Source organism: Eurypyga helias, unplaced genomic scaffold (assembly GCF_000690775.1).
Source record: "Eurypyga helias isolate BGI_N326 unplaced genomic scaffold, ASM69077v1 scaffold3992, whole genome shotgun sequence".
NCBI lineage: Eukaryota > Metazoa > Chordata > Aves > Eurypygiformes > Eurypygidae > Eurypyga > Eurypyga helias.
The window spans coordinates 47,464-70,910 of NW_010236427.1; the positions used below are offsets into that span (position 1 = coordinate 47,464).

The window sequence follows — 23,447 nt, forward strand, 5'->3', positions numbered from 1 at the left end:
AAACACAGCAGTATGGACTATCTTGATGATGGAAGAAGGTTAGTTAGCATCATCTTCTATTAAGAGACTGTTTGTTTCTAGCCCTCAGCTGAAGTGCCAGCATCACTAATGTTCCTACTGCTGCATTTCAATTTGTCTCTGATTTGCCATCCCCTTGTGCAGTACCTACATGTCCTTAGGTAACACATCTGTTACAAGGAGAGGCATCCCCGATCTGTTCACATCAGAGCTGTGTCTGCTCCACAAGTCCTGCAAAGTAGTGCCGTATTCTCTTCTTCACCTTCTTCAAGAAAAAGGTGTTCCTGCAAACTGTTCCCATTGCTTTGTGGAACAGGACGGTAGAATCTCTAGGAGGAAGCAATTTTTCCTTAGCAAGGCTTTTGTAGGACTCTTGGCAGTATCCCCACTGCCTGCTGTTAATCCAGCTATCTTTTTTTTCTTTTGTTCATAGTATGTGTATTTGCAGTGGTTGTCCAGATACACAGATTTCTCAGTCTTTTCTGAGGGGGTTGCAAAGTGTGGTGCTTACACTGATCCTGTTATGAACTGTTAGAGATCACAGTTGCCTACAATGCATTTATCCCCATTCCAATGAGAGGTAAAGAAAAAATGAGGCAATATCCTGCTAAGCCATAAAGGTCTGCTCCATTTTTAAAAGGAAGTGGATTTAATTTTATTTTGTTGCTGTCTCTTCAGCATTTCTGCATGGTTACAAGTGAAGGTACACATCAGGGGTTGTTTGCTTTCCACTGAATTAATAAGTCAGAAAACAGTTCCTTACAGTATGCTGACATTTCCCCTCTGGCGTGGTACACAGCAGAAAGTAACAAAGCAGAGACTTCTGGAAGGGAAGGTGCTATGAAGTCATTGAATTCAAAGACTTTTTAAAAAAAAATATCTTTGACTATCTATGCAGTGTTTTAAGGGACTACATGTGCTACGTTGACCATCTCTGACCAAAAGCCATCCGGCGTACGCCCAAACAAATAAATGCAGACTCCCTTCAAATTTATTTTCTGTTCAGAGGCATATAGGCATATAGATTAAGTTCATGGCTACAGCCCTCACTCCTGGTGTTTTGCACTGTAAGTGTTTTTTGGGAAAGGAGGCATCTTCTGGGGGTGACATATTAAACCTAAAAGCTTCCAGGGGAAAGCCTGAGCAGAAGGAAAGTCTAATGACAACAGAATAATGCTTTCTGGTTTTCGCCCCTAATTTGCAGGGAGGACGTCAGTGTCAAGGGGAGGTGGCAAGCAGCCAAAAAAATTAATTTGCTTCTCATAGATGCTGTGAGTCAGAAGGGATTCACTCCCTTCTCTTGAGCTCCACTAAGTCTCTAGCTTTAAGTGTACGGCCAGGCTCCCCATCCTTCACCTGCAGGTAGTGTGTTTTGAGCTCTACAGATACAAGCTGGAAAGACTTTCCTAAGTACTTTTGATTTAGAGAAAAAAAAAACCAAAAAACACAAAACCCACAACAGGATGTCTTTTTCCTAATGGTGTCTTCACTTATGCATTTCCCTCCTCGGTATTTTACAGTGCTTGCAAAGACTTTGTGACCCTGTTAGCCTCTAGGAAATGGGTTAGGGATGTGGTTACAGAAACTTCTCACTCAGCAGGGTAAGAAATCAGAGCTGCATCTACTGCAGTGGCTGGCTGGGCATTGTGGCTAGCACAGAGCTTTCCTTTCAGTCTTTTTAACACAGATGAAAGGCAAAAGGCTGCTGTCCCCAGGGATGCCAATGTTTCCCTTCCTTGGCTGGTACTTGCATGTGGAAGAATGTAGGGTTGAGTCTTCTTGTGCCTTCTCAAACTGACAAACTCCAAGCTGTTTCTTCAGGAGAATGGTAACAAAGGTATTGGTTTCTCTAGTGCTAATACTGATTCTCTGACCTGAGGTTTATTCAGTGCTGTGATGGGCAGTAAACTCAGATCAGTTCCCGTTTTCTTCATGCAATGTTTTCTCTTGTTGGCTTAGAAGGAAAATATGCTTGCTGCCATTCTCTTGATCTAAGCAGGACCCCTGCCTAGAACCCAAAATACCAAACCTTTAGCATCTACAGCCTTTCTTTTGAAATCTAGGGTAACTGGGAACTCTACAAATCTTGCCCTACAAAACAGAGGTAGTGAGCAATACAGGTGAGTAAATGTGTCCGAGTGAGGAGCAGCAGGGGGATGAGCAAACCCTGTGAATTAAGCAGTAGCCATGGTTACCACTTGGTGTTTAGCTGTCCTGGGTTCATTAGTGCTCATGCTTCTAAATTTCTGTTCTCTATGAACATACTCAGAGCCCAAACTTTTTCTTGAATGACCTTGTCTCTATGAAAAGACCTAAAATAGGTCTAGAAAACATCCCCTGTAGAGAAAAATTGATTAAGTTCTGGTTCTTTAACCAGGAAAGAGATTGCTGAGGGGAGGCAGCATGACGGCCTTCAGGTGCTAAAAGGCTGTGGCAGCGCAAAAGGGAATAATTATCTTTTCTGACCAGGATGTATAGGAAAGCAGCCATGACCTAAACTGCCTGAGGAGACTGTCTAGTCTGTCACTGGAAGGCTTTAAGAATAAGGCTATAGATGAGTCTGTGAGGAACAACAAATACGGGTACGGGTGATGCTGCCTTGGGGTGTGAGCCTGGAGTAAGTGATGTTCTGAGTTCCCTCCAGGTCTCTGCAGTTCTGTTGCATTTGCTCAGGCTTCTCCTCCAGCTGGAACACTGTGTCTTGTTCTTGCTTTAGGGGTTTTGAAATGTCAACAACAGTAACACTTCTTAAGAAAAAAAAAAAGGGGGGGGCGGGGGGTAATATCTTTCAGGAATTCAGCTCAGGGTTTCTCATACCTGCAAGAGAGCTCCTTGGGCAGATGTATCTCAGACACTCTAAGCAGTGCTGTGACAGGGAGCAGGGACCGTGTAGTCCTTAGGCATGGTTTGGTGCTTTGTTTTAGCCTGAGATGTATATGTTAAGTTTGGAGTTTAAGGAAGTGGGAGAGAAGGAGCAACACTTCCTATTCATTTGTCACTTCCCCGATTTGCTTTTTGCTTCTAACAATGCTTGATTCATTTTTACAACTGCAGGATGAAGCTCTGTGATTGCAGAATTTATTGCCCTGTTTTTTCTTGAGATTTCTTCTTTGCAGATTCCATGATTTCTACAATGATGGTTCAGTTCAGGCTGTTTATTTTTCTTTGATGCACAGTAACTTGATTCCCCTCTTTCTACTTGGCTCTGTATTTTCACAAGATCCTTGGATCTTGTGAAACTTCTTGGATTTTGAGGTGTCTTGTCCCTCTTTTGGATGTAGTCAAAATGAGAGTGAGAAGTTTGTAAGCTCTTAGGATGAGACAGGGACTGAGGCATTGGATAACTGTAGGAACATCCTCCCCTTGACAAATCAAGCCAACAACTGTGTGTAGATCCCTTCACAATCTCTATTTCAGTTGCTAAAAGATGAAATGCAAATCCAGTTGGATGTATTCACTGACCTCAGCCTTGGCCTGAGCAGCCCTTTCCAAGAAGTATGTCCTCTCTGGGCCACTTAGAGGTGGTGCTGTTGCTGGTCTGACTAAAAGAGTCTGTCATTCAGGCCTCATGGCTTTTTCTAAAACTGACACTCTGTTCTTTTTTGTGCCACAAACTGTTCTGTACAAGGAGAGATTAAATAGGCTAAGAATCTTCAGCCTGGAGAAGAGAGAGATAGTCAGGGATATGCGATGAGGAGCAGCATAAAGGAGGTGAATAATAAACAAGGATTTGCATTTCTCACAAATTCAAGTCTTGCACAGCATCAAAATGGATGTTGTTAGATGCTGTAGAGGTCAGATATAAAGGAAAAAGCCAGTAAGGTGTACATAAATCCATAAGCCACAGATTGCTGGAAGCTGGCAAAGTGTTCAGCATCTTTGCTGTGACACTGTCAGAGTATGGAAATTGGAGGAGAGGCACTGTTGATCTGAAGCGAAGTCTGGAAGGAGTTGGTAATCTTAGGACTAGGAAGCCCCAGTTCCGTACTGTTTTAGAAGCATCCTTTTCATTGTGGGCAGCTGTTTGTACCTTCATTGTTCAAAACCAAAGTATATTTTATAATAGTGCTAATCTCAAAATACATTGGAATCTCATTGTTAATTTTGCTAAGTACTAGTTCTTTCTGCACTGCTTTCTATGTGGCAGTGGAATAGTGGGGGTGTGGACATGTCTGTATGTGGGCAAACAATGGAAGGCGAAGCCTGGGGGGAATTCAGGCAGCCTCTCATTTAAAAATAAATGAAATGGGTAGGAAAACAAATATGCACATGCTGAGAACTTGGCCACACTGTTAAGAAGCTCTGGGATTTCCCGTTCAGCAATTGGCTGGAATGCCAGATTTTGGGACTAGAAATACTAGCTTCAGTCCTGAAGCTGAGTTGGTTTGCTGTGGTTGGCATCCTGTTCAGAGAATAGATGCAGGAATGTTGGGCTCAAGAGATATTGCAGCTCAAGAGTTGCCATGGATATTAGGAAAATGTGCCAGAAAATCATTAAATCTCAGTCCAGAAACACTGTGGATTTCCAGCCCTTCATCATGCGGCGCAGATGCTCCCTTTGGGCTGAGCAAGGCTGTCTGTTCGTACAGCAGATGGACCCCTTGGAATACAGCAGCAAGGGCTGCGGTGTTGCCTGCAGCCTGAAGGCATGGGTTGATTAATCTCATCCACGTCTTGCATGCACTGGGACAAACTGCTTTGCAGTGTTAGTCACAGGGAAGAAAACGCCATTTCCAGCAGTTCTTGCACTCTGTGTGTATACGCAGAGGTAAGATCTGGTGTGGTTTCCCCTACCACCTCCTCAAAACTGTAAAAGAAAGTACTTAGGAGGCGTTGCAGTTGGGATAACCTGTGCCAAATAGCTGTTGTAAGGGGAAAACCGTTCCCGTTCTCTTGACACCTCTCATGGAAATAGTCTCCTTTCCCCCCCCAAGGTGGTGTTAGACAAATGGTTGCTTCCAGCAGGCTTTTGAGGTGCATCCTTAGATGTGTCACATCCACCCTCCTGAGACACATTCTTAATGATGACGTTGGTTACATTAACGATTTTGAACTCTCAACCCCTATCACAAGGATGTGGTATTTAAGTTTACCAGTGACAGAGAAAACTGTTAAGGAGCCTGAAATGTCATATGACTCTGCTATTCCTGCCAGGGATGAAATAGCTTGAAACTGTTCACTTTTTGGTAGCAAGGTTTATCTGGACAGAGGTGGGGGCTAAGGCAGATGCAGGAGCAGAGTGTTGTACACCTGTTGTTATTTTGTCCTATGTTTGATACACCATTGGTGCTTGTGTGTATGAGACTAGGTCGTTTTGGGATTAAAAAGGCCATTTATGAGTTGAACCTGTCATTATTCATAAATTAACTGTGAGAGTAGTCAGAGCCTGCTTTCTTGAGACTCAGATTTGCACGAATGCGTAGATAAATGCGTGAGTTGCTCTCCCTGTCGACAACTGCTTGGGTACTTTAATCTGATTGCTGCAGTTCATGTTGATTTTGCGCTGATGAAGCTTCGACTGGGTTGTCCTATTTTTATTTGGCTGGCACCCTGCCCTCGCTATAGCAAATACTGACAGTACTTGTCAAGGACAACACTGGGAAATTCTGTTTCCTTAAGTGACCTGGGGGAGGGGGGTAGGAAAGAAAAGAAGATTGACGTTGAATCCACCTTGGCAGGTGGATGGGTGGCACATCTTGCAGGACATCCTGGGAATTCCAGAGATCTGCAGTGAGGAATGCAAACCTGACCTCAGATATTTTCTTATAAATCCTGGCAGTGTTTCATCTCTGTAGCGTCAGCGGGGAGACACAAGCACACACTCATATTGCCATCCTTATTAAACCAAGATTCATCTGCATATTCCAATTCTCCTAGCAAATACAAATGGAGAGAGCAGCATGTGGCGTACATAATAATCACTGTGGTGGGGTTGGCGTTAACAGCTTACCTTGCTAGGGAGAAGCATACTAGCATACTGAGTTGATTCACGAGTTTGCTTCTCTGTGCTACTCGAGTTACAGATCGTGTCCTTAGTCCCTGTCCTTTTATCCCTACCCATGTTTTATCTGTGAAAAGTCTTCATAACATTTTCTAAATAAATTAGTTTAAAGTGTTCTTTCTTCTTGCTAAATAGAGCTGACCTTTTAAATCCTGCTTTATGCCTATTTCCTTTGTAGATTATATTAGATTTTACTATCAATTTTTACTTGTAAGAAATAATAATAATTTTTGACTCTTTCCTCCTTTCCTTTTAGTACTGAATTTAACATTGCTTCATGTGTTGCACTCTCAAAACGGGCCTTTGGGAAATTAATTACTATCGCAGGTGAAGGGTGTTAGGATAAATCCGATGAAAGCACAGTCTCTTTTTGCATTTCCCAAATCTCCTCTAAGATTTAATGTATGCCTTGCAGCAGAAGCCAGACTTTATATGATTTCCCTGCCCCCCCCAAAGTTGGCCATGCAAACGAGAAAATATCCAGGTTAATTATGTCCAGTGAGTTTTAATTTTATTTATTACGGTCCCAGGCTGGGATTGAAAAAGCAAACACTTAATATTGCATTCACCCCCACATAAATACCTGCAGTGCTTTGCAGAAAGAATTTAAAAAACCCCAACACACACAGTTGGCACCCATTCTTTTCATTCTGTCTGCTATTCCTTTTTTCAGTATTTAGTGTCTTCTCTGCAGAAATACAATTTTTTCAGAGTCTGAATAATTTTCTCTTTGTGGAAAATCCTTTTACATTTTCCCATCTTGGTTTTATAGCAACAAGTTGGATGTTTTTAGATCACGCTCCTTGAATTTGGTTGGTGATCAAAGCTGGGACAAGTTGGAGGCATAAGAGGAGATGTCATCTGTCCTTTTTAAAAACATTTCTGATTTTGGGTAGATCCCAAAGTAGATTTGAATATTGCCCACCTTTATTTCCATCATCGGCCAAAACAAAGCATTTAAACTGCACACTTTCAGATGCTGGAATACCTAAATCTTTTTCTACAATTGTTCCTTAAAATGCTACGTACTGGAGAGGATGTCCTGCCTAGTGACAAGTATATGACAGGACAGGTTATAGTTATTCTGATCTTTTGTGACACCTTAAAAAGGTAACTTCAGTCCTGTGAGTGACTGTTTCCCTCTCACCTCTTGTCTCTCTCTCCTATTTCAAATGTAGTATTTCAAATTTCATGTTCACAGATACCAAGTCTGTGATGAAGCTTCATGTCTCCTTTCAGTTTCTATTTCAATTAAGGAAATTGTGAATTGGTTTCCAAAACAGTTCCCTTTCTCATGCTTGTGTTGGTACTTTGTAAAACACTGACAATTTCCTCTGTGTTTGTGTAGCAAAAATTACAATATTGGTAGAAAGGCCTCTTTCTTTTTCATCAAGTTGTCCTTACATAATTTATCTTTTCCTATTTCTCTCTACTAAACCCAAAGCAAAACACTGGAAATATTTCTGTGGAATTGAAAGGGGGAAAATACCTTAAATTCAAACAGTATTACACATCAGGGAAGGAAAAGTGAAAAACGTATCTTAATAACTTAATCCATTGTAAAGGTTAATATATGGTGGAAAAAATAGTATTAGAAGTAGAGGAATGCAAGATGCTCTGTGAGAGTTGAATATCCCCTTGCGTCCTTCCCATAAGTATGCACCTACATGACAAGTTAGATGTGTTAACTGACGTAATTAAACCATTGCAGGGAGCTCATTTTGAAGTCTGAGACTTGGAACGCCCCTCAACACCACCCGAGTAAAAGTCAGGATGCAGAAAAACTGAGCAAAATTTAAAAAAATCCAAACCCACAAAACACCCACAACCCGGGTGTTGGAATTTAAAATCCTTGCAGTTCTGATGACCATCCCCCCATCTTCTCATATCTATTCCAGTGTTTAAACTTAGCTGGATAATGCCGGTAATGACAAAACTTCTCTCTCTGATAGCTTAAGGGCTGAGTGACAATGAAGTGTAATGAAACCCCATAGAATTTATAATTTCTAAATTCATAGAATCATAGAATGGTTTGGGTTGGAAGGGACCTTAAAGACCATCCAGTTCCAACCCCCCTGCCATGGGCAGGGACACCTTCCACTAGACCAGGTTGCTCCAAGCCTCATCCAGCCTGGCCTTGAAGACATCCAGGGATGGGGCATCCACAGCTTCTCTGGGCAACCTGTGCCAGTGCCTCACCACCCTCTCCGGGAAGAACTTCCTCCTGATATCCAATCTAAACCTCCCCGCTTTCAATTTAAACCCATTACCCCTTGTCCTGTCACTACAGGCCCTTGCAAAAAGTTCCCCCCACCCCGCCCCAGCTTCCTTGTATGCCCTGCTCTTGGGCTGGTAGATGAGCTGTGCGCTGTCAGATGAGCTCAGTCTGTGCAGGTTATAAAACAAGAGTGTGTTTGTACAAAGCAATGTCTTTGTGAAAATAGGCAATCACAGTGGAAGATACTGCCTCTGAAGAGGGGGAAGTTTTCTGTCCTTTGTGTTTCTTTAATGTCTATGAAAGGGAACACTCAGGATATTTGGACAATGTCATGAGTTGGTATTGCCTGCCCTGCCTTAAGTTTGAGTTTTTCTATTTTCCCTGACTATGTGTCCTACATGCAAGACTAGCTACAGAAATCAGCAATTCAGAAACATGAAGGGTGCACTGGTCTGTAGAAACACTGTGTTTCAGAGCAAAATAAAGACAGGTTCTTCAGATTAATCTGCTGCGCTCACATCACTGCATCTGAATTGGAGACAGATCGTGTTTTAATTTAGTCTTGTTCTTTGCCAGATAAGTTTGCTTGTTGATTTGGTTTCACATGAAGCATGAAAAGAGTGCTCAGTTTAAATCTCATTTACCTGATGCCACTACAGTAACTAAGAGCAGTTACTGATCTGGTCCTTTAAAATGTGTTTTAAAGGAAATCTTGTACCTGTGGAAAGATGCTGGAGTTGGAGATAGCTTTTGTCTGATACAGAGGGGAGTGACTGCCCACTAGTGCTGGAGATGGGGTTTGCCCTGAATGAGACCCCTGTGGAGAAGGAAGGCAGTTCAAAGGTTGGTAGGGAGCTACCAACGTCGGAAGGATATAGACCGGTTGGAGCAAGTCCAGAGGAGGGCCACGAAGATGATCAGAGGGCTGAAAGGCTGTGAGAATTGGGCTTGTTCAGCCTGGAGAAGAGGAGGCTCCGAGGAGACCTTATTACAGCCTTCCAGTACTTGAAGGGCCTACAAGGAGGCTGGGAGGGGACTTTTTGCAATGGTCTGTAGTGCCAGGACAAGGGATAATGGGTTTAAATTGAAAGTGGGACGGTTTAGATTAGATATCAGGAAGAAGTTCTTCATGGAGAGGGTGGTGAGGCACTGGAACAGGTTGCCCAGAGGAGCTGTGGATGCCCCATCCCTGGAAGTGTTCAAGGCCAGGCTGGATGTGGCTTTGAGCAACCTGGTCTGGTTGCTCACAGCAACCTGGTGGAAGGTGTCCCTGCCCATGGCAGTTGGGTTGGAACTGGATGATCTTTAAGGTCCCTTCCAACCCAAACCATTCTATGATTCTGCTTCAGTGGCTTTTGGAATCCAACTTGAGTGTGGACATGAGTTTCTGGGGGGACCTGAATAGAGTTTACCCCCACTGATACTCCTTTAGAGTCAAAATTCATGGGCTGTGCAACCCCATGGTAAATTAAAGGCCAGCTACAGGGATGCATGTAGGATATAATATCCTGTCCTTGTTTGTTTGTTTGATTTTTGCAGATGGCTTTTCTGCTTTTGCTTTGTAAAATTATGAATTCTAAATGGAACAGCTGTCTGTACAGGATGGTTTATTTGTTTTCCTTTTTTCATTTTCAAATTTATTTATATAAAATCCTTTCTGCTGATGCCAAGCCAAACTGTCAGCACATTTACCTCTATTAAAAATGTAGGTGTTCTAACAACAAAGCGATCAAACCTTAAAAAAATGCCTTTTATCTAAGGCATAGATAACAGTCTCTTTTCCCTTCACTTGTGCCGATTCCAGCACAACCTCCTCCCACAGTTCTGTCCCAGCCACATCCCTGAGGACAGTTAGCATCAGTGTTCAGATCTTCTAAATGTTGGTCTCCCAGTGGTATGCAAGTGCAGCACCTGAGAATGAAGGTCACCAACAATGGAAATAATAATATATTTTAAAAGTCCAGTCATCAAGTTTTGCATATCTCAGAAAAAAGAAAAAACAACCTTTGTGAAAAATTACTAAAATGACCAAAAATGACTTTTCTAATTTAGATTTTTTTTTTTTAATATCTATTCAGTGTGATAGAGTAAATGATTTCCAGCATGAAAAAGAAAAACATGTCTTTGTGTTAGTCAAGTTCTGTGTGCCATGACTTCTAACACAGTGTATTTAGGGAAGAAAATGTAGATGAATTAAAAAAGAAAAAACTGAAGTATACTCCAACACTTTTGAAACACTCTTATTCAGTTTTCTTAAAGTTGCAAGGGGAAAGAGAAGTTGGGATGTGCGGTGATGAGGAGGCAACGTACCCTGAGGAAAATGAAAGATCTGGAGAGTGTTAAGACCTTTGCAGCCTGTCTTAATATTGTTTTTACTCACCGTTTCTCCCTTCCTCCCTCTGGTTCTGGTAGTTCTCTTCTGCCTTTAGTTAAGGAGACCTAGGCCACTGTTTTGCCACAGATGGACATCCAGGGGAAGATGAGTGTGGGGTGTGGTCCTGGGGTACTTTCTTTTGTAAAGCTCTTTGATCTTGATTTGTTTTCCCCATGGTAAATCCCTCAACTTGTTACACATTGGCTATGTAGTAACATTGGTGGATTTCTCTTTGAAACACTTGTCTGGTTGCCCCTTGAACCCATTTCTTGTATTCAAAATAACCTTTGGAAAGGAATTCCACAAATTTATGTCTCAGCAGGGAAGGGCAGAATTCCATGCTGTTGCAATTGGCATCAATCTACTGATTTTAGTGGAAAGACACCATTTTACCAAAGCAAAGCGTAGGCTGTTACAGTAAGACCATGAGTTTCAGCATATGTGCATCCTACTATATTAAGTCATCCCTGATAATGTTGTATTTTGTTAATTATATGTGAAATAGCTGCAGCCCATACATAGGAAAACTTGCTGAAATAAAATGGAGTTGAGTTAATATGTAGGCAAATGCTTTCTTGATAGAAAAACCTCTAAGTGTCATGTGTTTTACTGTTATGTCGTTGAATTTTAAGGATTTAGTTGTCACAAAATGATGCATATCGACAGTCTTAATACTGAGGGGGTATGCTCCTTTTTTCTTTGTCTCTGGTAGTTCTCTTTTTTCCTTCTTTATTTAGGAAGAATAGAGTGGTGCAGACAGGATGTGTTGTGCTGACTGTAGCAAAATCTGAGAGGTGCTTATTGAAAGTACTGGGTTTGTTTCCAGTCAAGTGTAACATCAAATGTGTAGAACTCCTTCAGCCTTCCCACTCAAGTAATTATCATTGCTATTTCTTCATCATCCCTATCAAAGGGCCAAATTTTGCCCTGCAAAGTCTGTGCAGTTTGTCCTTTGAGTTCAAAGGAAGCACACAGTTTTGTAGGTGAATATTTTACCTGAGGACAGTAAATGCTTTTGTGCAGGCTCTGCATATAGCTCACTTAGATGGCTAAGCTGTGTGTTTTCCAGCTTGGATGAAGGAGGGAAAACTTTGCTTCATTTGTGTTTTTTATAAGATTCATTCACCATGATATATTCTATGAATTAATCTGGAACCTGGAAGATCAGAGTCCCTAGTTTGTCACATACTGTCTTAGGCAGATCATTAAATTTCAAACTGTCCCATTTATGATACTTGCAAAAATTGAGTTGATCTGTTTGTTCATTTCAGTTGCAAATAGGTCAGGGGCTGTCTGCTGCAAATTTTTGTCTTTGAAACCTTCTGTGATACCACTGCATTTTTTGCTCAAACTGATTTTACTAGAATGAAAATATTAATTTATATTTTAAATTATATGTATTGAAATCCATCAACATGAGGATCCACGGCAGCAAATGGAACTACCTGTGATTTATCCATGCCTTGATTAATTTTAATCATAGCTATTTCTTAATTTTGAGTTTGCTGACAATTAGGATAAGTTTTGCTTCTAATGAAGACACAACTGCTCAGCTAGAATGGGATTATGGTAATTATTAGACTTGCAAAGAAATTTGTTTCATAAGCTCTTAGAAGGGTTAGTTATCTGACCAAAACCAAGATCAATGTGGTTGGTGCTAATTAAAGAAAGTAGACTAAGGAATAAAAAAGGTTTAATTCTGAATTTATGAATATCATTAAAAGCTTACGTGGGTAGTTCGACTTCCATTTTGTGCGTTGTTGGGGGAAGAAAAAGTGCCTGTATTTGTAAGACAAGTAGAAATGAGAAGTGACCTTCAACTTTGTAAAGCCTTTAAAAGCAAACTGTTTTAAGGGAATAGATGTGGCTAAGCCTCTGATACGAACCTTTGGCAAACCACAAATGACTAGTAATTAGCTCTACTGCATTGGGTTAATTAATAAAATGTAGCTTAAAATAGGCAGAAAGCATATTTGTCCATTACATTGGTGATGTAAATTATGATAATAACACAGTACTGTTCTTTCTACCTTTCCAAAGAGCTTTATTAACATCAGATGTTTCTTGTCGCCAGCACTCCTGTGATGTGAATATAAGTACTGCTATTGTACAGGTGACATAAGTGAATTGTTATCACCAAATAGCAGGTAGAAGTAAAGGCAGTATGCTGAGGGCAAGGGCAGGCACGACTAAAGCACAGAGATGAGCACATCTGCTCTTACAGTCAAAATTCATATGTATCGTCATAGAGCTGTTGAATCACTGTGCTGCTTCTGCAGCCTCTGGGACGAGGCTGCTGGCGAGTTGCTGGTTTGAGGGAGTTGCTGATTTAAGGGAGCTGGCATGGGCCTGCAGAGCATAGCTGGGTACAGATCATGAGTCAGCCAGTCCCATTTTTGTCACCCTATAGGCTGCTCTTGCTTTCTTCAGCATCGATCGAAAGCCTCTAAATCCCTCTTCCCCATAGCCGGGAGTAGATATAACGGCAGAGGGGCTGGCTGGGCTGTCCCTGTACCAGCAGGGTGTTAGGCTCTGTTAGGTGATTTCCCAGCATACTGTTAAAAGCCAAAATCTCATCCCTTCTCAGACTTCCCACCTTCTAAGGATGGGGCAAAACCAACAGTTTTGGCTGTCCCATTTGTTTCGTTCTTGTTTTAGAAAGAAGGTGTTCTCTATAGCATGGAAAAAAGCTCCCTGGTGAGCTGGAAAAGCAGGCATACATTTCCTATTCTCTTTATTTTGTATTTGAGCCCAATGATTAATAGAAGCCGTAACAGTGAATTTAAGACCAATATGTCTTATAATTGTTTAAACAGATGTTACAGATAGTTATAAATAACATGCTTCCTTCTCGAATTTCTTATGTCTCTAATACTTGAATAATATATAATATGACTATAACAAGTAAGCATTAATAAAATGAATTAATATTTCATATTAGCATTTTTATATGATCTTTATAATTTTATGTACGATAGTATAAACAGCGATCGGATGAAGCTGAGTTCTTGCATATCCTCGTACTTGCATACAGCGTAATGAGGACAAGAGTTTAGTCTGATTGGCCTCTATGCACATATCCATGTTTCTTTGAGTTGTCAGTGCTCAGCAGCTCTAAGCAGCCTTGGACTCAAATAAGTTGAATAATGCTTGGCCAGTGGGGCTCGGGAGACTGGTGAAGATTATGACCATTAGTGACATACAGGTTTTCAGCTTGCACACGTGAAGTGTGTTTTAAATGTAAGGATTCTAGAAGAAACAGGCTGAAAGCCGCAGTAAAGGCAATACGCACACTTGAATGCAAAAATATTTCCTAAGGATGAGGCTTACAAAACCATCATGTCTTCAGCTAGCCCAAATGTAGATAGCCTCAGTGACTTCTTCACTGACACCACTGAAAAATCTGGGCCATAAAAAGGATTTTGAAGCTCAATTTACAGCAAAGCAAGCCCTAATGGAGTGCTGGTGTGTGTGAGCTAAATTGATTGCCTGTTTTCTATCCACCCACCCATCACAATGGAATCAGTGGTATAAACAAGTTAGTCGTTTTTCAGAAGTCAAACATGCAGTGTAAAAGAGATTATCTAATATGCAGTCAGGCGAGTGGGGGTGGAGAAGGAAAGGAAAGGCAAACAGTGGAGCAATCTCTGTTTCCACTTAGGGTGATGTAACGCCGTTGCATTGCCGTTTGCACCAGTGTAGTTTCAGATCAGCATTCACTTCTTGTCCTGGAGACTGAATTTCTCTCCCACAGCTTTTGTTTCTATTCCCTTCCCAAGCTGCATGCTGTTGTGCCTCTTTCTTCTTTTAATAAGTTGCTTCACAATAACACTTTTAAAATGAGGGAGAGAGATTACAGAACTCATAATTGAAGCATATTTTTCCTCTCACTTCTGAGATTTTCACGCTGTTTGTGTTACCACAAATGTAACTCAGCCAAATTTTGGTAACAATGATGCCTGCTTAACAGGGGATTCTCCTTTGAAACAAGATTTCAATAGCATTTTCACCTGTTACTTGTCCTTCTCTGTGTTTGGAAAGTTTGTGACACTTTAATTGCTAAAAAGTGGAGGACAAGTGGAATGTTTCTATTGAAAGTGATCTTTATCCTACTTGCTGGATATGTTAAATGTTGGTGTCTTCAGTGCTTGTATTTGACATGAGTCACAAAACGGAGGAATAAGTAATTATTTCAAATATTTTACAGTGATCCAGCACTAGGAAACTCTTGCTTGAATGAGGAATTGAGACAATTTTATAATTATTTCTACAGAAATGTTTATAATTAATTGCATTTTTTAAAAAAACTGTCTCCAATTAGATGTTTACCCAACTACTGTGAACATGGAGGAAAATGCTCTCAGTCCTGGACCACCTTTTACTGCGATTGTAGTGACACAGGCTACATGGGACCTACATGTCATAACTGTAAGTAAACCCACGTGTCCAGTGTTTTCCACTACAGCTGATATGTCAGGGTGCACATAAATTAGAGAGGAGCTCTGTGAGAGGTCATATCGCATTATAGGATGTAGTGTGTCCTGACATGGTTGGAACAGGTCAGGAATTGGGCTGGGAACAGCACAGGAATCCATTTGAAAATATTTGGGCTGCTGCTGTTAGCAAGGATACAGTACCTGCAACAGTAGGAGTGCATGAAGCATTCAGCTACTGAAATCCACATCAAAAGGAGTATTAAGGTGTTTTAAAGGTTTTTTTTTAAAAAATATCAGACAGCAGAGGCACAGGATGCTGTTAATTCCAATAAAAATAGAGAGAGAAAGGGGAAGCCAAAATAAAGCTGGTTCATACAGCTAACTAAAAGGGAGAACAGTTAGAAAATTAAGGTAAACTTCCTGTTCTGTCATTGGAAACTGAGGAAAAAAATGAGTAAAAACAACAATTCCCGTAATACAACTGTAACCACTCTAGTTGTTTGATGAGCACTCACACCGCAGATAGGATGAGATTGGCAAGAGATGCATTTATTTCCCTGTTAAAGCAAAAAGCAGAAGAGAAGAAATGGTACTTAGTGGTTTGAAGCTGAGAATATTGGCAACCTTACTGTAATTCTGGAGACTTTAATGGTTTGCTAATTAACAGTGAAGTAATTTGTGGTGTGGGGTCTGCAGCTGACAGGAGAAGCTGTTGAGAGATGTGTTCATAGATGTGTCACCTGAACTCTGCATTGTAAGCACAAAGGAAGCTAAGGGTTTGGTGCAGAAATCATGCCAAGCCAGACGAAAGATGGGAAGAAAAATGCTGAGTTGATAGTTTTGAAAAGACAGTTTATTTTTTGTCCAATATTTTTGTTGTTCCAAAAGGCATCACCCCTCTTCAAAACCTCCAAACCCAAGCCAGAGTATACACAGTGATTGAGGCCGTAGCAGAGTATTTATACCAGCTGATGGTTGGTACAAAACTAGATGGCCAAATCGATGGGTGAGAAGGGAAGAGGCTTCTTGGGGAAGGAAGAGGCCTGTTGTTATTGACCGTCAAAGGCGATTAGGCATGCTAATCTCTAGGCTACATATGTGCTGTTGTAGTGAAGCCTCCTGCTTCTGTGAACTCATGTCTGCACTCTCAAAGGCACATATGTAGCTGCAGTTATTTAAGGTTGAGTGATGGAAATACTACTCCAAAAAGTTTATTGGGAAGATCTTGTGTTAAGACTTTCCAGCAGATCAAGCTGCACACATGTGTAATATACAGCTATTCAGCTGCTCAGCTGATTTACAACCACATTATCAACAGCTAATTTGATTCCAGCTAGATTGTAGAGCCAGCTGCCCTGTAAGCCAAGCAACGCTGATAAACAGCAGCATTAGTCTAGAGAAATGCATTCATGTGCTTGAAATGTGCCATGAAACCATTTCAAAGCCGGTGGGCAAATGCAAAGTGTTGATAAGAAACCTGCAGAACAAGAGACGTTATCTCTTTCAGCTGATAGTGGTTGACGTACAGGAGTACCTTGTAGCAGGTGAATGAAAGCTGCTGATCTGATACGGCATAACTCCAGAATATCCTCAATGTACAGGCAACCCTTCCAATTGTGTAATTCAGTGTAGTCCTATCACAGTGTAAAACGTCTAATTTCTGAAGGTTTGAAACATTATATCAACAGATTTTGATTTTTACTAGAACACTCAGGCTGACAGGCCTGAAATTGAACTTGTACCACTTTGGAGAGGCTATTTCTTTTATTAAACTACCCTTCAGACCCTAGTCCATGCAGCAACAGTGGAAAGATTTAACTGGCAATCTGCAGTAAGTGAAACAGTGTGAATAGTTTCATTGTCAGCTGGATTTCTTTTTATTGCCTGAGTTTCATCAGTGTATTTTTTGCCTCTTTTCGGTGTGGTGTTTGTAAGGTGTGAGTACCACTGGTCGAGCAATGTGAAAGTACCCATTCCTTAGAGTGTTTTTAGGAAGAACTGCACCACACACATCTGCAAACCAGAATTAATCGATTTATGTTTTATTAGCTCAGACAGGGAAACCTTACCGTTTTAAGAACTGAGATCCGAAGATATGTTGTCTTGAACTTACTGTCATCATCTGTAAAGTGTTGAAATACATTTTGTTGATGACACATAAGCAATCTTACTAGTTTCTTGCAAATATTCATGGACCACACTGGATTCTACTGTGAGGAACAGCTAACAGTACAGACAATCCTGCTCCAGAGAGTTTGCAGTTAAGTTTCTAAGGGGAAAGAGAGTGGTGGAGTGCCAGAAAGTCGTCATCATCATCGTAGGTGGCAGTTTCAGCCTACCAGGTTCATAATTATTGCTAAGCTTTCTTGTAGGCAAAAAGTCATAAGGTAGAGATTAAAAAGAGGAAGAAATTGAATGCTCGGAGGCATCGAAGGAGTGACATGGAAGAAAGCAATAATGTGCTTGTTAGAAAAATATAGGGCTATGGCCAGAGGAGTTTGATATTTTTGACAGGGCAAATGCCAGAGTCATAACAGGTAGATAGGTTGGAAATATGCCATGACAAACAAAGGTAGGTAGTTTGCATTTGATGCAACAGAGGGGAATTGTGACAGTGGCAGGGCAGAACAGTAAGTTGATAGAAGACACAGCTGGGACAGTGTGTACATGATCACATCAGGTAAGTGGAACAAGATTGTGTCTGTCATGACTGAAAATGGGTATATTTGAAATTAAAGACATGTGGATGAATCAAAATCAATATCATCTCAAGATACATATAAAGAACTAGCTAGGTCTAGACATGCCCTCAATATAATCTGTCCAGAGGCAATCAATTTTCTGCAAACCTCAGGTATACTCCTGCTCACTCAAATTCCCTTCAGATCCTGAAAGGTCCTAAACCATCACAGGAACTGTGACAATTTACCCCCTCTAGATGAGGATCCATCACTGAAGGTAGGGTCATGTCCTGTTAAACAGCTGTTCTGTGGCAGACGAGTTCACCCCAAAGTCTCATCTTGTTCTGCTTCTGATCTCCTCTGACCTTAGCTGTAAATACAAGTGAAATAATGCTAAAACCCATTGGTGTTTTCTGGGTTTCAGGAACATATTGGATTTCTAAAAAGGTTGTTTCTTTCTTCCGTAGCTTGTTGCCTGATGCATAAGTTCGTTTCTCTGTTTACTAATTGCTAATCCTCCTTCACAACCTGCCACATGTGGAATATTTTCAACACCTTCCAAGTATTTTTTTGCTTTTTTCTGTGGTTTGGGGTTTTTGTGTGTTTGTTTTTAAGGGTTTTTTTTTGTGTCTTTTGTTTTGGGTTTTCCCCACCTCCCCCAGTGGGGAAAGAGAATCTGGATTTCTCTCTTGCCCTTCCAGCGCAATTCACATCTTCTCAGTGGCGCATCACAGTTCTGATTAGCAATAGCATTTCCGTCTGTCTACTGTCTGTATCTGCAAAACTCCAAAGCATGTGCCAGAGACTTGCTGCCACAGATGCATGTGGGCATGCAGTTTGATGGGAAATACAGAACTTGTGCTGACTGTCCCTGGGTGGCCATTTCACTGCCCACAGTTTGGAAAAGCTAGAAGTCATGGAATAACCTTATAGGATATTAAGCCAACAGTAAGCGAGTTAAATTTGCTTGTGTATGAGCTTTGTTGTGCCTTAGTTTCTCTACCTCTGTTGGGAATAAGATCCAATTTGCAGGTATATTAGAAGGCGTACGATCTATATCGTCTACTGAAATGGTATGGATTCTTTCCTTTGAAACTACTGTTTGTTTACTGCTACTTGAGCTGATCTGTAGCTAAGGCAGGCAGTGCTTTGAGGATACAATCTTCTTTCAAGTCTGTAAAATGCATGGGTTTGCTTTTTGGTTTATCTTTTAAATGTGCTTCACACAGCTTATATTTAAATGCATTGGAAGATTAGGCCAGCTGAAGCCTTTGTAGTGATAGATACTTTACCAATTTCTAGCGTGGTGGGTAGCCTACTGATCCATCAGGTATTGGAGTATTCTGATATTATCCAAATAGATAGGAGAGGATCCTTTACGTAATCACGTGTGAACCACAGCAAAATAGATACTAATGTAATGTTTGTTTTCTGTTTTTCCTCTTTTAGATAGAAACACCCATGTTAGTACAGAGCTTGGAAAAAGGCCTGGGTGCAGTTCAGTTCATCTCATTTTTTGCTGTCTTAGAGTGTCACATTTAATCTAAGATACTGGTCTGCTCTCTCTATATGACCAACCTGACCTAGTGGAGGGTGTCCCTGCCCGTGGCAGGGGGTTGGAACTAGATGATCTTTAAGGTCCCTTCCAACCCAAACCATTCTATGATTGTATGTATACCAGAAAGTGAGCTGTTATCAGAATCTGACTAATCTCAGGGTGCCCATGGGAAGTTCATGGGCCACCCCTGCAACATTCTAATGTCTGTCATATCTAGAGGGAGGCAGTCTTAGCTTGGGCATATAGTAGGCAAATGGTGCTAGATCAGAATTATAAGTGTGGAGAGAAAGAGAGGGAGAGGAATTACAGGTGTGTGTATATTTATATATATGTACAGTATATTTCATATTAAGAGGTCATAGTTTAAAACATGCATAGTCATCTCTTTCATTCTATTAGTTCTCCTTGTAATTATCATGTGACAGTGAAAGCAGTAGACCAGTGTAAAATGGCCCTGAGACACAGAATGTTATAACTTTATTGCAAGGTAATGATTAGTAATCTTCTCTTTCTATGAGTTACATTAATCCCTTAGAAAGCCTCATCTGCTCCTTCAGTATTTCTATTATTTTTATATATGGTAGTTTTCAGGTGGCCTTTAGTCTTGAATGTATTTTTTCATTTCAGAGAGTGATGAACATTGATATAAAGGATGATGAGAAATGTAAAATAATGGTTTTATTCTCCATGTTCTGGGGATGTCAACATCTCCCAAAGCTTTGCAAGGTGATAATTAAAAGAATGTAATTTAATTCTGCATATTTGCTTTGGTGTGTGATCGATCTTACACATACAGGCATGTGTCTTATTGGCCTAGGTAATTGCTGGAGGAAAGATCCATCCAATAATGGAAATGTCATATAGTCGTTGACATGACATAAACTTAACATTAACTTCAGGCTTTGAAAATGTATTTTTTAATATTAATATGCTTACCGCATATATCAATTCTGATCTGAAAAGCTTAATATAGCTTCAGCCAGATTGTTAGCAGTACTGGAGCTGCATCATAAAGTGTTATACATGGATCTGGTAATAGTCCATGTTTCCAAGGTAGGGAGATGCATACACAGCTTACTGGCGGTGCAGGTGAGGTTCAGAGAGTTTCAGTCTGCCAGATGTCTAACAGTGAGTCTGGTCATGTAATTTACATGTCCTGAGTAGCCAGTTTTATTGTCTGAGGTTCTTGGAATAGGCTTTTTCTGTATGTATTTAAGCACATTGTTGTTCTTTGACAAAAGAAAACACATTTAATATTCATATCAAGTCTTCAGTACTGTACTTGGTGTTCCTGCATATTTTTGTTCACACTATGCTTCTGGCATATGAATTTTCATTGTTTATTTTGTATTAAGTTACTGCCTTACTAATGCTTTCCCTTCAGTTTGTGTATCTTTAAATTATATATCTGTATTTCTCAGTAGTGTTAATTTTAAAAAAAGATTTTTTTTCCCCACTGCCTGACATTTCTGTATAAATCATGCAGAGAATATTCCACTTTAGGACTTTACTGCAGAAGAGGGGTGTGGGGGATTAACTCAATCCCTCTTGAAGCCTGCCTGTGTTGGGTGTGACCATCACCACGGGGACACCAGTACTTTAAAGTGCAAAGCTGAAATACCATGCTTTGCCCAGTGTCCTTCAAGTCTTTGATTTCTCCTTTCCCCCCAGTGCTGCAGTTAAAACAGTGAAGGTCTCCCTGGCTGCTTTCTTGCTGCAGCAGCACTTGCAGGTCACCCTGCACCGTCACTGGGCAGGGGCCGCTGGGGTATGTGACTGACACGGCCGCCTCCAGACCTCAGTGGGAAGCGACAGGGGAGGCCGGGCTGACACGACCTTTCCTACCTCGACCAAGGGAACCTTAGCTTGAATTGCAGGAAATTGTCTATTCCCCAGGTGTAATGGAAGGAACCCTCCCAAACATCCATTTAGGTGACATTGTGGTAAAAGTCATTTTGAAGCTATCTCTGGAAATAACACATTCTTTATCAGATGAGTAAGTACATATTTTAAAAAGGAAAAGTAAGCCATCTGTCATCCAGGCACATCACAGTGGAGACTGCGTTAGTCTGTCAACAGCAGAGCCGTCAAAATCCAGTTTTCGAGAGTACAGATTTCATTTTCTGGCATTTAACAAGACAATTGTATTATAAGGGTGAGAATGATGATCATTCCCAGAATTCACTGCCTGTACTAATCCCTCTGCTGTTGGAATGAGAAGAGAAGAAACCTCCCATTGCATGTTGCTTTGTGTGTTATTTAGAAATATCCTTCATTGAGCACTCATTACTCTTGAGTCTGTACAAACAGATCTGTCAGGCCTGAGGTACACAAGCAGAGGGTGAAACAGTCATCTCCAGCCTGCCGCCCAGGGGCTCCATGCGTCTTGGTGAGAACGATTCGTTTGGTCTGCGTCGGCATTTGTGCCTATCGGTTTGCGCAAGGTCAGCCCAGGACTGGTTGCAGATCCAAACTGAATCCCCAGCTCTTAGTGGCCTTTCCATTCTAACCAGTACATAAGTTTTCACCTCAAAGTATAATATTAATTGTTATTGTAAGGATTAATATTGCTCTCTGCATGTAAAGTGCAAAGAATTTTGAAGCAATGAAATGAGCCTCAAATGATCTGGCAGGGTGTATTCTGCCTACAGTTTCTCATGACTCTGCAGTTGTTAGGTGTGCTGAAAGCAACATGCATCTCTGCTACTTTTTACCTAGGGAATGGACACTGTCAGCACATCCCAACGAAATCAAGACTTAAAGTTCTTTAGGTCTCTTTAACATACTTTGTTTATTATATCACTGTAAAATGTTATCTCCATCTGAGAAATTAAAAGTGATCAACTGCTTTTATTAGATTATGAGAATCCAATCCACAAACAGCAATACTACAGGATTGATTTTTGGTAATTGTAACTAGTACAGCTTAAATTCTGAATCTCCAGCTGAAGAGGGTTTGCAGTGAAATGTGTGTGACCAATTCCCAAATGAATTGGAAGTACAGTAGGAAAGAAATATTGGGAATTTTAAGGTTTACTTCTAATTATTTTTATTTTTGGAAAAAATTATGTAGATGTCCATTAAACTAAAAAAGGACAGAGTCCTCTGATCGTAAAAAATACAGACTAATTGCTTGTGATTTGGAGTTTATGCTCTTGGTTGTTTCTGTATCAGTAACATACTGCTGGGTGGAGGGGAGAGAAGTTTACCTTGCCCAGTCTGCCAGTACTGGAACTGAAGGCAGGGTATCGTTGTAACCTTTGCACTGAGTCAGTCCAACAGCTAGCACTATCTTAAATAAGAGTAAGCACTGTTCAGTGGGTGTACAGGTTCGTCCATCCATTGATGAGAGGAAACTTAAAATATATTCCTTCCTGGGGATTATTGGCAGAAGTTCAAGTCTTTGCGCAAAGAACAGTCATCTTTTAGCCAAAATAGAAACAGAGGTGAGAAATGAAGTGGTCTAAGAGCGAGGAGAGGCTTTATAAGTTAGGAACACGGGGGCAAAGCGAACAGGGCTGTTAAGTACTTCAGGAAAACTGAGGCCAGTGAAAGGCTTTTCTGCCAGGGAGCTCCACAGTGAATCAGTAAGCGTGTGCTTTGTGAAAGCTATCATGGAGACTGCATGTGAACTGCTTAGGTCAATGGTAAGATTGGAAGCCAAATGTCAATACAGTAACAGATAGTGAAAAACTGAATAAAAAGCTGTTTTATTGGATACGATGGAAGTTTGACCTTGCTAATGTTAGTGCTCGGCCATGTGCACTGTTAAAAGATTTCAGCTACAGCAGAGATACAATCCCTTATGGTTTAAGGACTCTAATTAAAACAATTGGTTTAACAGGTTCAAGATACTTCAGAGAGGTGAACACTGATGAAATCGCTTGTATTTCAAACTTGTCAGGCTCTTGCAGTGCATTGAATCAAGGCTGATGTTTCAATTGTAGAGCCAATCTAAGAGGGACCCCAGCCCTGTCAGACCTGACTGTGGGGCGCAGAGAGCTATTCCGTGTGCTCTGGCTGACCAGCCATAAGGGTCTTGATGAAGGAGGAAGAAAATTAAATTCTGTCGTTGATTTTACACAAGAGATGAAAATAGGTTATTGTGATGACATTAAAATCTCTTAGTGCCTTTCTGGCATTGAAGTCTGAATTGTGGAT

General features: G+C 40.9%; 1 protein-coding gene across 1 annotated transcript in view; it reads left to right on the forward strand.

Annotated features, from left to right (window-relative positions):
- Positions 1–23,447, forward strand: part of LOC104506192 (contactin-associated protein-like 5) — a gene marked incomplete at its 5' end in the record, with an annotated part of 62,208 nt that overhangs the window by 33,665 nt on the left and 5,096 nt on the right. Inside the window, one exon of the mRNA XM_010147061.1 lies at positions 14,933–15,039. Coding sequence (XP_010145363.1) covers positions 14,933–15,039 — 107 coding nt within the window. The remainder of the gene's footprint in view (positions 1–14,932; positions 15,040–23,447) is intronic.